An 18375-nucleotide genomic window follows, 5' to 3' on the forward strand; every position below is an offset into this window, starting at 1 on the left:
AGGCGATTATGTACAAACGTAAATTCCTCAAGTAAGCGCTTTGTTGACTTAGCTCTTTGTCTATTTACGAAAACTTTTATTATTACGCTTTAATTATTAGCACTGTCGAAATATCTAAATCAGATTTATTCTCATAATGAAAGATGAATCGAAATAAAAATACTGTCACAATAAACAAGGAAGATATATAGGTATAGGTATATAAATATGAATCTTTGAAAGATAAGTTGGCGACTTACAGGAGTCCATAAAATATTATAATCAAGCAGTGCGATGCGTTTAATTTGTAACTAAAAATTTTGTTGGAAATAGTCGATAATAGAGAGAAGAAGAAAAGATAAGGAGAAGCAGATTATCGATTTTTCAACATACGTTACTGACTTTTTTCAAAGCACGATTCCAGAGAATATTAAAGTTAATTGCGTTTAAAGTTCAAATATCTGCCATTACACGTTGATCGCAACTATAGAATCTCATTGTTATTACGACTACTCGAGAAACTGATAAAGGAGCGATTAGCTTGGCTGCATCGTACTATTTTTATATTCTAAAGACGCGTATATATAATGTTAATGCAAATGCAATAATTAATATTGTTAATTTTACAAGTATTGATCAATAATTCAAGCAAAAAACACATTTCATAATTAGAATAATTAATCTTAATGTAAGACTTGTGGAAATAGAAAGAAGTAACATTATTATATATTTAGATATTCCGACTTTAAGACCATAAAATAATAATTGAATGTTCTAAAATATGTATGTAAAAATAATTCACGCCGTAATCAGAACACGGTTATTTCGACTTTATATAGACTTGAAAGTAGAAAGAAAAAAGAATTCTTCCGGAAATAGAATTATAATTATTTTGAAAATAAATTAATCTAAATTGAGTATTACATAGGCTATAGGAGCACGTACGCGGATTTCGGTGCGTTGATTCCAACAAAAATTAAGTTTTCGTTGGAATCAAATAATTGTGCACGGGGCACGAATATTGCTTGGTACACTGCCAAGACTTTTTTCGGAATATATAATCTCTACTAGAGATTTTTAATTCCGATTATCCCCTCTAGCGACTTTCGGACCAATATTTTTCTCGCCTATATTTCTGTAGGGGGGTCAGAGGGGATAATCGGAATTAAAAATCTCTAGTAGAGATTATTCCGAAAAAAGTCTTGGCAGTGTACCAAGCAATATTCGTGCCCCGTGCACAATTATTTGATTCCAACGAAAACTTAATTTTCGTTGGAATCAACGCACCGAAATCCACGTACGTGCTCCTATAGCCTATGTAATACTCAATTTATATTTAATATAGAAGGAGCCTTTAAATTCTTAATGTTTAAATTAATCTAGTTAGTGGATCTATTGGAAATAATAGATATACATATATATACATAATGTCAAAGAGACAATCGAATTATATTTTGAAGATTCGCTCTTATATTCACTTTATTCTCATTTCTATTTAAATTTGTTCCTATCTACGAGTAGCCTTATCAAAACAGTTATCGATTTTACATTCTACTGCAACCAGAAGGAAGAGGATGACAAAGTAAGAGCAAGTAGAAAACGCGAGATAGAAGGAGAAGGAGGAAGAGAAAGAGAGAGATTCTCTTGCTCCCGTATCAGTGGGCAAGGCCCGTTTGACCTGGCACACATGCCGCCCATAGATCAACCAGAACCCTTAGGCCGAACCCCACCATGCCACGGGCTAACCATTAATTTACAACCCGCAGAGTAACCCCATGCCTCAACCCCTGCATACAGGATCCGCGCGTCCCTTTGCGGCAGATATGAGCTACGACGTGGCGCTGAGGGATTCAACCGCCCCAACTCTCTCCCGGACGGTCCCCTCTTCTATCTCTCCATTCTGTCTCCTTCGTTCACCGTCTCCGTTGCCTCCCAACTCTTAAGCGATCTCCATCTACCCGAGAAACTTCTCGTTATACCACGGCGAAAGAAATTTAAATCTATCGACGGCACATCTCGGTTAATCCGCAACGATAATCCGCGGATGTATCCCGAATCTCGCAGCGTAGATTGATTTTTTTCGTAAATTATCTGCATCCTTACATTTTATTACAGTATCTTTTATAGATGGATAAATAAATAAATAATGTATATATAAATATATATGAATATAGAGAGAAAAATATTTCTCTTACAAAAATTTTTTTTTCATGATTCAACGTTTATTACATTAAGGAAATAATAAATTAAAAATTAAATTAAATTCTACTAAAATTCATCTTTAACCGTAGAAATCTCGATCTTAAATTTTTTCGTCGACAAAGTAGATGTATTCGGTTCGGCATATTCATAACGAGTTCATCGGTGGTAAGGGTAAGGAACAAAACTCTTAATTGTCAGTGGACTTCGAACTATTCAGAACACGAAAGAGAGAAGAGACGAGAAAGGAGCAAATTTACGAAAATTGAGAAAATAAGAAAGAGAAAGAAAGTCATGAATGAATGCCAGGGGTTAAAAGGGAATGGGAAATGCTCTTTGATTTTGCGGGCTTTATCGTCGCTTAATAAGCGGGTGCGAATAGGCCCGCTGTTGCTTGTGCTTTGTAACTCGACGGAAGTAAGTTGTCCTCTGTTTCGTTTTGTTGTCCAGCAATTCCTTCTCTTCTCCGCGTCCCGACCTACGTCCCTTTCCGCTCTCCTCCCGCGAGAATGAAAGGAACGAATAATTAGAGAAGGTTGGCGGGCACGGCCCGAAAGTTTCTGGCCAATTAATTAGACGGAGAAATGTACGGTACGAGAGGTAACCGGCGCATAAACGCCAGAGATGGCAATTTAAACAGCGACAATTCGACTGCGATTATCGTTGCATAAACGGCGCTTGACGACGCGCTTTTATAATATAAAGGCTTCAGTTGATAATAGCGAAATATTGGGGACTTGAATATCATAATGGAAAGAATCTAAAATTAGAAGGAATGAATAGATAAAATATAAAGTTAAACTAGAAATAAAGAAGAAATATATTAGTATTTCATATATTTTTTCTTTATAAATCAAGACTAGAGAAGTGATATAGAGATATAAAGAGAAAAGAGTATAAATAAGTAGAGATATATATAAGATATGAGAATTATTAAAAGAATTAAAAAGGAAAAATCTTTTGCGTCATTCTTTTTTAAATTTATGCTTTAGCAATCATGTATGATGAAAAAACATATTTAAAAATGTAATTAAAATAAAAAATAATAATTTTTTATTAATATCTATGACTATGACACGTAGTGTCTTTTTTCTCTGCTCTATTTCTAAAACAATTAGTATATGCACAAAATTTATGCGTCTGCATTTGATTCTGTAATAATTCACTCGAATCTAAATCGAAATCAAGAATGAAGTATTAAGAAAGAAAATGTTTAAAAAGCTCGTACCCCGAATAATTACAAGATAAGATATACATATACATTAATATATACGTTTATTTTCTTTTTTCCCCTCTCTCTCTCTCTCTCTCTCTCTCTCTCTCTCTCTCTCTTCAGAATAACCCTATATTGCGTTCCGATAATAATATCTAATATCGCTATGCACTGATGCGAATCATATTCTCTTTTTGTTGTCTTCGTTAAGCTTACAGTAATAAAACATTGTCGGCTTTGCATTCGATGGGCGATAAGACGCGCTCCCCTTTTACACTAGAGGGACACTGTATATAGCTGCTGCACCCCCCCGACCTTCCCTTCGGTCCCACTTCTTTCGACCCTCGTCGTCGGACTCGCCCCTCGTTTCCTCCACTTAAAAACCGGTAATTACTCCGATGCTAGTGCGCTCTGGCATTTACCATCCGCTTTAGCGTTACTCTGTTTTCTTCCTAACAGCGACTCGATGCAAAACTCGATTTTCGCAACACGTTGTATATCATTACATTATACTGCGCATTAGTTCTCGTGACGCGGACAGCGCAGTGAATTAATTCTGTAGCGAGTATAAAAAATACCACCGCAAGCATCTTACAGCGCATTTGTTAACCTGTACTGCGTTTTATAGTTTACGTAATTTCTCTTTAATCCTACACATTTCTTTCAAAAATTTTAGTTTAACTTCAACTACCATTACTATTATTATATCATTATTTCGACAATCTGATAGCAGTAGTTATCATAATTTTGACTGTTATTATCTCATCATAACTTCAAATATTGCAATTTTTACAATCTTCTTATTATCTTTCAATGTTATAAGTTTTGTCATAATTTTCTTGTGAAGAAGATTGAAAACATAAAGTAAGAAAAATATAAAGTTCAGATTTTTACGGGCTATTTATTTTTAACGAAGTCAATCTTGATGCGTCAATCGTATGTGCGCTCAATGATAAAATAAAAAATTTAATGAAAAGTTCCGGAAGACTAATATGTTATAAATTTCTACGAGGCCATTTAAATTTATATCAACGTTTTTATGTATGTACCTAATGTATATTTTCTCTGAAGAGAGTATAATTAAAAAATTTGAAATAATGAAAAATACTATATTATCGCACACAAATATTAACAAAACAATAAAATATAATTAATAAAACAAAATAAAATATAAAATATAAAAATAATATATTTATATAGATATAAAATATACAAAGTACTGACCTTGATCGTCGCGTAGTGGGATCTTTCATGACCATGACCTCTGTGATGTCTCCATACTTGGTGAAATACTCCCTGAGGCTCTCTGAAACAATATGATTTATATCGATTACTTTTTATAATGAATGAGTAATATAATTCATATATGTAAATATTTTCATTGACTATTTTAGATTTATTAGACACTGTTATAACATCTCACGTATTGCATTTTTCTTATTGTAAAAAACATCGCATTTTTCTCGCATTATTCTCATTCATACGAAATGTCACCTTTATTATGATGCATTTTCGCCATTTTTCACAAAAATGCTCTTTTACAAAAAATGGATATCTTTGATGAAATATACGGCGACGAAAATCCAAATTATATCCCTTCACATAGGCGTCTGCCAACCAAAGTTAGAGTTGGCAACACAGAAGATCACTGACGCTAATTGGAATTAGTAGATAACAACGCGTCGACACTTCGGAACGTAATCCTCATAGCCTGATAAACGCGCGGTGCGTGCGTTCAAAGTAAAGCTTTAGCTTAGCACGATCTATCTTTGATGACAGCTAATTCGACATATTGTGCATTTGCTATGACGAGTCTGCTCAACAATCTCTTTTTATGTTACGTAAAATTAGATGATAACAAAATTAGTTTCATGAGTTAAAAAAATTAAAATAACTACACAGTTGAAAAATTTGTGTTTTGTTGTTAAAAACGGTCCCCGTTAAAATTTTTGTGTTAAATATTTAACACATTCATGTGTTAATTTAACATATTGCCGTTATGTTAATTGGACTCAAATGTTAAATTATTAAAACAACTAAAAAAAAGTGTAAAAATAACACAATGTATATCTATTTTTAATTTTACACCATAAATATGTTCCGTATTATTAGTGACAAGATTTATCTGTTAAAATTTACAGAAAAAAAATGTTAATTTTACTTTATAATATAAGTGGGGGTGATAAAACGTAAAATTAACAATTTTTTTAGTTAATTTTTACATTAAAACTATGTTAATTTTACACAAAATTTATTTTAAGTTTATTTGAAGTTTGCATTTATTTTATGTTAAAATATTAACACAATATTCGTGTCACCATTTAACATATCCGTATTACGTTAAATTAACACAAAAATTTCTGTGGACCGTTTGGGACAGGTGATATTTGTTAAATTTAACACAAATTTTTCAACTGTGTATGGTAAAAATTAAATTCAAAACATAACTAAATAATGACACGATAGTACATTAAAAATATAGCCAATGATACGAAAAAGCAAATGTTTTCGCTCTTCCATCAACTTTTGTAAGTTTTCTATTTACTAGAACAACACAAGCGCGCGCCATTCTTCGGTTTTATGTTAAAAAAATGATATTTTAAAAAAACTAATAGTTAATATTAAACTAATAGTTATCAGCTGATTTCTGTCAAAAAATATTAATCGAGTTTAAAATATTATAACATATTTTATTTAAAACGTATTATTATTTTAAAAATTGATTAGCAAATTAACGCTTTAATCAGCTGATTTCTATCAAAAAATATTAATAAAGCGAAAATTTGCTAATTAAATATTCTAGCTTATATATTTATATTTATATTGTGTATGTTATAATTTGCTAATTAAATTTTAAAATAATATGGTAAAAGTTATAAAATAGTATAATAATATGTTGTAAATAATGTTATAATACCTTATTCTCGATTAATATTTTTTCTTTCTAAAGCTATATCTTTTCGAACGAATCTCCTTCGAGTTTTAATTAATTATTAATATTAAATCATGTATGTAGTATCGCGCGCGCGCGCTATTAGAGTGAAGTTGCCGATGTTTGTAGAATAGCGGCCATACCGAAACGCCGCGAGTATCAGGCAGTTCGAGCTGCGTCCCGCTTTGATTAATTAGTAAGCATAATCGTTAGAAACGATTTCTAACCTTTGTATTGTAATATTTATCAATCGCATATCATAATTTCAACGTTAATATGTAGGCGTAATTGTTCGAAACGCATATTTCGCGAAAAATTCGATGCAAAATCTCTTGCCAACATAACCCAACTTAATCTGTTGTCGCGCGCGCGAATTTGTCGCGATCCGTGGATATATTTATCGTTAATTCTAGTTTACATATTTATATTGTGTATATGTTATAATGCGAAATAATAAGATTATTCTAATATGTATGTATTTTATTTGTTACAGATAGCATTGCGATACACAGTGCGATTCACGTGTCGTGTCGGGAGTGTCGTGTAAAGTTTCGCGCGTCGGGAGTGTCGTGTAAAGTGTCGAGCGATCGTAATTATTCGTGTTTTCGCGAGTGTCGTGAGTGTTACGAAGGACCAAGAGAGGAGGAGGAGGCCCGGGGAGGCGTCGGGCGACATCGGGGCAACTGTGAGGTATGCAAAATAAAACATTTTTTCTAAACTGCATTGTTTGAGATATTCGACACACACATATGTATATACATAATTTGAATATTTTGTTTTCAGATCAATGTGCTGTGTACTACAACTCCGCTATTCCACGTATCGGTGAGTGAGAAATTGTTTATTTTATAACATTTCTATAGCGATAATGGGGATGTATATAATATGTATGAAAATAGTTAAATATATATTAATATGTTTTATATAATATGTTATAATATCTTATTCGCGATTAATACTTTTTACAAAAATCAACTGATAATTGTCAAAAATATTAATCGAATTTAAAATATTATAACATCTCTTTCTAAAAAAAGTATATTAATTGTAAGTCGATTCTCGCAAGTATTGTTGTATCTTTTCCGAGATGCTGATTGACTGTTTCGATTCGCATTATGCGTTATATTTGTAGCATCGAGGCTGTCATCACGCGAGGATTAGTAGTTTAACAGTTTGTTCAAAATAAAATAAAATAAAATAAAATAATATGTTTGAAATAATATGTTATAATACTTTATCTGCGATTAATATTTTTTGACAGAAATCAGCTGATAACTGTCAAAAATATTAATCGAGTTTAAAGTATTATAACATATTATTTAAAACTAATATTATTATTTTATTTAATTTTATTTTGAACAAACTGTCAAACTGCTAACCCTCGCAATGACAGCCTCTCGTTGCTACGAATATAACGCACAACGCGAATCTTGACAGCCAATGAGCATCGCGGAAAAGCAACAACAATAAAGTTCGATATATGCGAGTATCAACTTTACATATCTTTTTTAAAAAAGGAAAAAATCACTTCAGATTGTTCAATTAAAAAGATAAAAAAATTTATACGTCACACATATTAGAATAAAATTTACTACAAACTAACTACAGTTTTAAGAGTCAAAAATATTAATATCTTTTGTATACTGAATATGAAAGAAATTATACCAAGTGTCCGTTCTCTTTCTACTTTTTAGTTGATCGAGAAATTATCCAATCGCATATGTATCACATAATCAATGCGACCAATGTAATTAATGTAGAGCTTTCTCGCTCTTTTCCGCCAGGGACACCCCCTTGACCCTTTTCGTAGGCTTATAGCGAAAGGCTGAATACTGGCGGCGAGCCAGCATGGCCGCGCTCCAAATACGTCTTACACCTTATCTAATTATACGCTGTTTCATCCAGTCTGCTCTAAAGACTTCGTAATGTTCGGCGGTTACTTGGCTCTTCGGTCGCGAATGAGTTTCAATAAATCCCCATAGCTTTACAATACGCGGCAAATCTAAATACGTATACTTTTGCTATCCTAAATTAGTACTCTCCCAATGGATTGTATAAAATATAGTCATAAAAAGTATAAATAATATATTCTAAGAGATACGTTATCTTTAAAAAGCGATAGGACACCTAATAATATTTAGAAACAGCTATTAAAAAAACACATCTAATAATATATTTTACATACAATTACTATTTTTTTAAAGTAACAAATATATATATATATATATTTTTAGCTAAAAAAACATTTTTTTATTTTTTTTTTATTTTTTAGAATGACTACATAAATACTAATAATATTATTTAAATAATAAGAATAAATCTTGAAATATTTTTTAAATTAAAGCATAAATAGCTGTTAAATGTATTTGTAAGTATTTGTAAATTTTTGTACTGCAACTAAATAATAAATTTATTCTTTAGTTAGTTTCAAACGTATTTGCTTTTAGCAAAATTATAATTTAAAGCTTAAAAAATATTTAACACCAAAATGCAAAAAATTATATGACAAAATTTATATATTTTTTAAATTCAATAAAAATGTTTCAAACATTTAAAGAAAATACATGAATAAAAGGAAAATTAATAAAAAGTAAATTGAATAGTATATTAACTAGAAATAAAAAAATCTTAATTATTATATACATATATTTTTCATATGAAACGCACAAAGAGGCTACTATCGTGAAAACTTCAAGTATTTGATAATTGTTATTTCCAGAGCGCGTAAAATACGAGATAACTGGACTTGCTAATTCAACGCGCGGTATTAATCAATGAATTATTGGTATCCCCAGGTCATTAGCCGTCGGGCACCACCTGTTTGGTAACGAGCCTCACGCATAAATTACACCCAACCCCTCTATTGTTAATTAGTAACACCAAGTCGAAATTCTTAAGAAGGTGATATAGCGAGAATCTGTTATCGATCACATCGGCTAATGTTCGTTTCATGACGAAACATTTAAAAGACAATTAAGCTAGACCAGAGATATTGACGTCACCGTTTATTACGCCATCACCTTCCTCGTCGAAAATAAGATTTTATTAATAAAAAAGAGCATTATCGAAGCGCGTGCCGTTGAATTACTTCTTAATGGATTTGTAATTTGCATTTAATTCGAGAAACTTTTTCGGAGAACCAAAAAAGCGGATTCTTTGGAGGTGTACTGATGCGAAAGGATCTCAAATCTTAAAAACTCGTATGCAAAGAGCAATGGAGCGACAATGGCATATTCTATTTAAAACTCTTACTGATTGAAAAAAACTAATATAATTTTCTCTACTATAATTTGGGTATATATAAGTTTTATTTAGTATAAAAATAAATATATATCAATATATATATTAGTGAATAAAAAAGGACATAAAAGTTGATTTTTCTCTAATACATTTCGTATGTGAATATTTCTTCACAAGTACTTTTCGTAACGTAATTCTCTTAATTTTCGCGGCAGCCCCTTGATAATTTTCTAGATTCACTCCTGTAACGTCAGCCTACTATGAAAATGTCGTTAAAATAAGAGAAATGTACCCCATTCCAAAGGACTGGCTTGCCAATGCTTCCTTAATTTGTCCTGGCGGATTGATGGAAGCAATTTCGTCGTTCTTGCGAGAAGACGCTCTTAAAACGTGTCCGCGATCCGCCGAAATTTACGGCTGTCATTTCCTTAATTGTTCTCCGGCACAACTTATTTTTCACGCGCGGCCCTAGCTCGTCCCGCATTCTCATTTCAGCCATTGCAGTCGGTCGAAAGGTACACTCGTGCCTTGGCCCTTTGCCGGTGACGCGACTAGCTTACTCAGCCCAGAACTCTTCCTTGCCCCGAATGGCAACAAACGGAAACGGGAACGATATGTTGCCGACTCCGAATGAAATAGTATTTGGAGGAAATGGAATGTTTACTTGTAACTTGCTTTAACTTTTCTCTAAGGAATGTAGTAATTTATGACGTTGTGAACAAATAGAATTGCAGTTATTATAGCAATAATTAGTTGAGTATATACACATCCACACAAAGCTTTGTTAGAAATAAACAATAGTTCACCAATCAATTGCTTTAATAAATAGACTAACAATAAGTCGTATATTCTGTAAGAAAATTTTCACTCTATAAGCTTTTTAGCTCTTTCTTTTCTTCGCTCTTTCTTTTTTGTATTAATTACATTGCACAAATTTCAACTCGCGGATGTAAATAAAAAATGATAAAAAATATTTCACAGCAAGTGTATGCTTAGCAAAAAACACGCATACTGTTTTTATTCTAACATTTTTTTATAGCTCATTTATATAATTTCATATCCTTTAATAGTATGTTTAAAATAGAGAAACTTGAAGTTTATATAGCGAAAAAACTTACAATAAAAAGTTCACGAGTTTCAAATTTTCCAAAGTGGCATGCCTTGTACTGCCTTTGCATTGATAATGACCGTGTCTTCGACAAACGAATGCTCAACGAATTTCGGTCGAGTTTACAAACGTACGTTTTATATAACTTAATGCAAAACATAGTGGTTAAGCTAAATAACATATATACTCCACATTCTAATAAATACAAATAATATGTAAATTTAAGTCACGTTTTAAAAAATTATTACTGCACAATTGTTTCTTAAAAATTATATTTTTTATGTGTAAAATTTGTATATAAAATCTAAGAAAAAAAAAACAACAGGAATTGCTATAAATTTATTTCGTTACATAAATCAGATCTATATCATTTTAATTCGTTAATACTCTCTCACTGACAAATTAAATCTCGTATATCTTTAAAAGTTTTGTTCTAAGAAACGATTTATAAACCTCTTTAGATAGGAATGACTATAAATTATTGACTAAATAAATTACAACTTACTTTAAGAAGTTTTAAAGTTTAACAATCGACTGAAATTTGTATTGTACCCGGTACCAACCCTAAAGAAATCGAGGCGCTAGACATTGCAATAGCTCCTGAAAAATTGCTAAAAGAACGAAACTAATCAGAATTTTTTTGTATTTTTTTCTCCGAATTCACGAATGTAATCCTTAAAAAAAGAACTTGTCCCAGACCTTTTTATCCTCTCTTGAGAGAGTTCGCGTCTCGCATCGCGCCATACTTGGAGCATATTGGTCGCCGTGCCATGAGAAAGCTCTAGAACCGGCTATCCACGCGGTAGTCAATGGCGGAAGTGGAGACGGCGAGGTGGCGAACTCCATTCAAATGAGATTCAACGCTAGGAAAGAATCGGAAGAGATGCCAAGAAGCTGAAGAGGGAACAGAAGAAGGGAAGCGGAAGCGAGCACAGTGCACGCTGGCCTCTGCTCGAGTGTTTTTCTATTCAGAGAAGGCTCGCATAAAGTCCTATATACCGAGTTCTATCCTATCCTATCTCCCGGATCCCCCAGGAGCCAGGGAGGATACGGGATAAGAGAGGCGAAGGGGCGGTTCTCCCATTCCAGAGGACCGTTCATTGAAACGAATGGCCTTGTCCGCCTCTTTCTCCTCGTCCCTTCGTCTTCTCTGTCTTGCTTCACTCTTCCCGCTATTCGCGGTCTTTCAGTTTCCGTCACTCTCTCTCTTTCTCTTTCTCCCTTTCTCTCTTTCTCCTTGCCTTTCTATCCCTGACCCTCGAACGTGCCTCTCTCCACCCCTCCCTTTCCGATTTCCAGTCGCGCTTCTTTCTTCGCTTCTTCCTCGAGTTACGCCTCCCGCGAATCCGCCAGGATTACTTATCTTCCGCCAAAGGACGCTCAAGGCTCAACCTAAAGCATCATTTGAATAAACGCGAAGTTACTGCTCGCCTGTTCCCGGCAGGCAAGAACGAGCGGAAGAGAGACAGAGACTCTCTAGCGCGCGTCGCACGACTATATTAATGGCGTCGTGATACCTTCGGGCAAAAAGAGGACCTCCTCGCTCTCTATTACCTGCGGGATGAGATTCCTGTCAGCAAGGATGTCGCGTCTTCAACAACGGGTCACGATACTCGTGCATCGTATTATAGTGACGCGTCGAGGCGAAGAGAATTATAATATAATTTACGATAATCGCGGAATTCTTGTTATTTCTAAAATATAGTCAGTAAATAATAATAATAGCAGTTAATAATAATAGCGTGCGATTCTGAAAATGTATCGTGCGACATTATTAATGAAGATAAAACTAGAATTTGCAAAAATAGATAGAACAAAGAAGCTCTGAAAGAGACGGCAATTTTTTCGAAACTCAGTGTTGAAAATTGAAGAAGTTACTAATACGCATTAGAGCAATTAGCAAATTGATAAGAAAAATGCGTTAAATTTTGTTATACAATTTTGATCCTTTATTTCACATAAATTGAAGGAAGATTAATCGTATATATATATCGATTTAATAAAAGCTTTCCAAATAAATTAGTTATAATGCAGTATATATTTCAAATTATTCGTCTAATTTTTAAAATATTCGTCAAACGATTTGACATTGATGTTGATTACTTCCGACATTTCTCCTATTTTTAATTGCGTAAAGGAAGAAAGTGATAAATAGCACATCTCTGCTATTATTTTCATCCTTCATGCACAAGTCGTAAATTAACTCTGAAAAAACATTCTGAAACTCGTGCTATATGTTAATAATAAGCCTCTATTTCTGTACCTGAGCGTACCAAAATTAGCGACGAATACTCAGCAACCCATCCGCAAATACGATGCTCACGCGCTACATCGATAGATGTGAAACAGCGGTGCTGTCAAAGATGTTACGCGAACGCATAAATACGTTCTTGCATAAATTATCGGATAAATATTGCAAATAGTGGTCAAAATTCCGAACGCTAACTTGTGACACGGCGCGCGCCATCCTTCATTATTGAATATTATTGGCATTAATATGTGATTAACATGTGTTATTCATGCAATCAGTTTATTAGTGTGGTTCCCTGCAATTAATATTATTAGCATTATTCTATAATTTCGATTAGATGATTAAAGTATTATTTATTTTTATCATACATAGTATCAATTTAACAATGACCTACAATCAGATTTAATTATATAATATTCAAAACTGACAAAATTAATTCATTATAGAAATTCTGATGAAATTCATTATATCATCAATATTACTATTGAATAAATTAAATTAATATATTGTCAACGTAAATTTTTTTATCTGCTCATTACTAAATATTCAGAAATTCTTCGATTATTGTCATATTAGTAAGTAAAGATCAAGTAAAATTTCATATATCATCAAATGAATAAGATATTCTCATAATATTGATTAAAGTCCCGTTAGCGAGCTAACAGAATAAATTTTTCATTGCCACTCATCAAATAATCTTCAAATTATCATTAATATTGTTAAACCCCGAAATATCGTAATTATCGATCAATACTAGTCATCAGTGTATCCAGTATCAGGATGACGAGTTTCTCACATTCGGCCATTAATAGGACTATTAATATTCATCATAGTATTAATTATCGCGTGTGAGAGAAGTCCAGACGGTCATACACAATAGCCCAATTACTACCACGTAACCTTCGGGGATCGACAAACTTCTCGGTCGAAAAGAGTAGAGTGACAAATATCATCCGACTATATCGTTGCGTTATGTACATCTATTAAATAAATAAACATTGCCGCATTGGCCATGGAAATTCATTTCCTGTCTCTGCGTTCTCGCGTGTCTCGTGGGAAGAGATGCCGCGGACGGAACACTGCTACGTCTCTCTTACTTCAAGCCGCTCTTGGCGTGCCGGCGTCTATTTTGGCGAACGTGCAGCATCCCAAAAAGATCGTACCGTCTATCCGTCGTGGCTGTCTTCTTGCGCAGCGACGAGCCATTAACGGCAACGTAAGTGTACACTTGAGCTTGACTGGAATCGTGGCGTACCGATCGAACGAGCCGCGAAGGAATCGGAACCAATTCCAAATTGCTATAGTTTTTTTTAGAAAATGTTTTTTCCTCTTTTTTTTATCCAGTTCCAATTGATCTCGTACATCGTTGCGAGATAGACGATAATTCAAAATGTCATACACAAATATAGATAGATATTACAAAAATATCAAATTATCTATACAAGAATATCATCATGCGAGAATCAATACTACATATATATTTCTGTAAAAATTCGTACCGTAATAAAAATAAAAATGTATAAAAATCAAAGTGACGAAGTATCGACATCTCTTGTAGTCGAAAAAATTATTGCTCTCGATTATTTTAAAGTTCTAAAAAAAAAACTGTTTTATCGTATATTCTACATTCAAGTAACGTACGAGAAGTTTAATCGTGTAAATCTTAATTTTTATTGTTGCAATAATAAAATTCTAAATCCCGCCAAATCTAAAAATAATAGCGAATGACATTTATAACGAGTTACAAGGAATTAACTCAAATCGGCACCGCAAAGCAGCGAATGCCATGAGGAGAATCGTAATACGGGAAGGGATAGGTTGATTCTCTACGCGCGCAGGGCCGTCACGGGGCGAGATGTAAGGGGAACAACAGAATCTGGAGCCTACCTGGCCGCGAGCCAACTCTACTTTCAGGATTCGCGATAGTGCCGCGGTTGATGCATAGTGAGGAAGAGAGAGATAGAGAGAGTGCATAGTAGGCACCCGGCCCCCTTCTCCTTCACTCGATCGCATGGGCGCCCGCATTGCAGCTATGGCCCACCATTCTAATGATGGTAACCACGCAGGTACTACCTTTGCCGGCCCTCTTTGAACCACCCTTTCTCGTGAGCTCTTTTTCTCCTTTCCCCTTTGCCCTTCCTCGACGAGACCCACGAGTTCTTTGTCGCCGGTCCCCGCTTTTCTGCTGACACTTTGCTGCGAAGCATCGCTGCTTTCGCTGACCGCGACTGATTTTCTTGATGGCACTCCTTCGTTCTCGAGAACCCCGCTCTCTTTTGCCTCTCTTGATCTTTATTTCGCGTCGCTTGGGATTGATCGGACTCAGCGACAAGCTTATATACGTGATCGACGGCGATTAACTTAACAAATAACACCCGCAGCAGAACGAAATAGAATATTTTCCAAGAAAAATCTGGATATCAGATTTACGATTAAAGATAGTTTCACCATATCTCAATTTCAATAAAATGTTGTCATTGTCTTTTATACAAATTTTTTAATAATAATTCTATAGATGTCTCTAAAACTCAATAGTCACAAAAAGTACGCGAGAAAAAGATTATTTTTTAATAAATTAAACTTTAAAATAATTAATAGATAAATAGACTTATATATCTCTTTCTCTCTTAAGTTTCTCCTCTTTTAAAACCTACTCTCTAATGTATTTAATTTTTTATATATTACATATAATGTTAATGTTACATGTTATATATATATATATATATGCAATAATACATATTAGAAGTTATCACACATCCTCTCGCTTTTTCTAGAAAAAAAAAAAAAAACGTATGTTCAAGACTTCAGTTTCAATAATATCTTATCGCGACCAAGATAGCGAAGATTAATCCCATTCGTAATAAAACGGATAAGCGCTTGGATGACTCGAAGGAGTCGCCGGGAGTGCAGGAAAGGGAGAAAGAGACGGAGCTCCATTCTTGTTACTCCCGGCGACATCTTTAATTCATCGAATGCGGATTGCGGGCTGAATCCCTGATGAGCTTTATTCCACATCCGCGCGCTCGAACTATCGGACCCGATGAGAGATTCTCATACGATAATACTCACTGCTAAGCCACTGTTCCACGTCTTCCTTATATCTATCGCACCTCCATTTTACCTCATCCTCCGCTGTCCAACTTCTCTTTTTCCCCGTACCCCTAAGATTCTCCTCATGTATTTGCACCTTCGCAACTAGTGTTGCCCATTTAAGAAGCTCTCGCGCCAGGCTTTTTCGTTTTCGGCTCTGTTTCGTCCCGAATCTCCGATCCACTTCGGTTTCTACTTCCGCGTCGTTCAACTCCTTCCAACCTCGGACCCTCAATCCTTTCTCGGGTTTCTCGCGGTAAATCGCGCGGAAAACTAGCCAGTGAAGATTCTCTCCCGATCCCCATCCCCATCCCCAACCCCTTTCTTCTCTCCGATCGCCATCTTGTTCCGTTCATGTGTCTCACAGTTGGACGCTATCAAGAATCGCATTTACTCTCTGATAGAAACTTCAATTCACATCGATTTATTTTATATCAAGATCGCCACGCTTGGATACCTCTCTGTAATTTCCGATTTGTACCATTAATTCTTTCTATAAAAAATCTCAAATGACTTATATATCCAAAGGATAATCTGTTGCATCAAATTGTAATTGATTTATTTATGAATAATATGGAAAGATAAAGAGAAAGAAAGAGAGAGCTAAAAGCAAAGACTTTGAATATTTATCGATGAATTAAATACAATATTACAGAACATGAGACACGAATGATTACGAAATTACACGGTTAGGAAATTCCAGTGATATCTTTTGAATTATAAAATAAACCTGACTTTTTGCAAATTAAAAATTTTATACATAAATATAAATAAATATCCAAAGCATTTTCTTCATTTAGAACATATATGTAGATTTTATTTTAATAATATTTTATTTCGAGAGATAGTTATACGAATATTTGAAGTTAAATGCCAGAAAGTCTTATCTGATCTATTAAACGCTATCTCATTTCTCAGCTTCTCTATTTTCGTGATTAAATGTCTCGATAACTAAGACTTAATTATTCCTTCAGGATAAAGTCACTTGAATCTAGCTAAAGAATAAATTCTCCTTGTTTGCATTTTGAATCTCTCGGTTACGATGGGTAACTGAAAATACAAGCAGAGAAATTGGAATTTCCAATCTGCCTCTAATGGGAACATTATCTAAAGAGACGAAATTTTCATGGAAAGCCGGCATCACGTTTATTCCCGTGAAACTTCGCGTCGCATATATTATATATAAAAATCATTCTCCTTTTTTTTTTTCTTTTAGTTCCTCGTCGAATTAACCGCCAATGGCGAAACGATCGAACGCGTTCCGATAATCGCGTCAGACCTTCTAAATTTTTGAGCCATCGGCCGCCGGCTCGTGAGCTGTCATATTTCGTATCAAATTACGATTTCGTCCTCGACGGTACAATATATCGAATGAAACCATTTCAAGAACCGCAAAGTAAGAAATAAAGGAGAAATTGGCGAGCGAGTTCGAAGAAGGAAAACGTGTATAACAAACGAAACAAAGACAGAAAAAAAGAAATAGAGGCATAACATTTTTATGTAATTTGTCGTAAATTATAAAGCTAAGATATATAAATAAAACAATGCCAATCAATATTATCTATATATATTTTTAATTAAATTTCTAAATATTTAATATATAAATCAAACAATATTACAGTACAGAAGAGAAGTTTACACGATTACAAAGTGTTATATTCTGTTTCCTCTCAAGTTGTAAGAGGTGAAAAAAAGAGAAAAAAAAGGAGAAAAAGAGGAAGATAGACGGTCGCGATTGCAAAGAGAGTCTTCGTGCCACGGCCATCTTAATAATTCAAATCTCTCAGTACTCGAAAAATTGAATTTAATAATTCAGCTCAATAGGAAACCCCGGTCGGTTACGAACCGGCGGAACCCGATCAAAAATGCAATATCCAACTCGATTTCTTAATCCGATTTCAGTGGCGTGCGCTTCGCTCTCAATCGACGGCGCGTACAACCCTTTCTTCCCTTCCACCGTGAGATATCTGTTTCGTTCACCAAAGAAAAAAAAAAAATACGATGCAGCGATCACAGAAGATATCGAACATGCTTCTACAGTCACGCGTTATGTCTAGAAAATCGCATTTAGATCTTACAGAGTCGATTTCAGTCGGTTTACTTTGGCCTCCCGTTTGTTAGCGTGGAATGTAGGACGATCTAATAAATATCATGGGTACTTAATGGAGAAGCGCACGCACTGATCACGTTCATTTATCTAGTTGAGAAATAATGCTTCTCCATTCTCCATCTCTCTGTTCTCTAATTCTCTTTTACTTATCCATTTACATATGTATTTTATTTTCCTAATATATTTCTATTTATTTATTATTAGTATTCGTGATATTTTAAAATTAATTTAATATTTTTATTTAATTTTTATC

General features: G+C 34.0%; 1 protein-coding gene across 1 annotated transcript in view; it reads right to left on the minus strand.

Moving 5' to 3' along the window:
• Rbp6 (RNA-binding protein 6) overlaps positions 1-18375 on the minus strand; it is a 655858-nt gene that overhangs the window by 375586 nt on the left and 261897 nt on the right. Inside the window, exon 3 of the mRNA XM_083050120.1 lies at positions 4616-4697. Within this exon, the coding sequence (XP_082906246.1) occupies positions 4616-4697 (82 nt within the window). The remainder of the gene's footprint in view (positions 1-4615; positions 4698-18375) is intronic.

This window comes from Prenolepis imparis, unplaced genomic scaffold, assembly GCF_030444845.1.
Source record: "Prenolepis imparis isolate NDT839.2.m4 unplaced genomic scaffold, iyPreImpa1.0 SCAF_11, whole genome shotgun sequence".
Classification (NCBI taxonomy): Eukaryota; Metazoa; Arthropoda; class Insecta; order Hymenoptera; family Formicidae; genus Prenolepis; species Prenolepis imparis.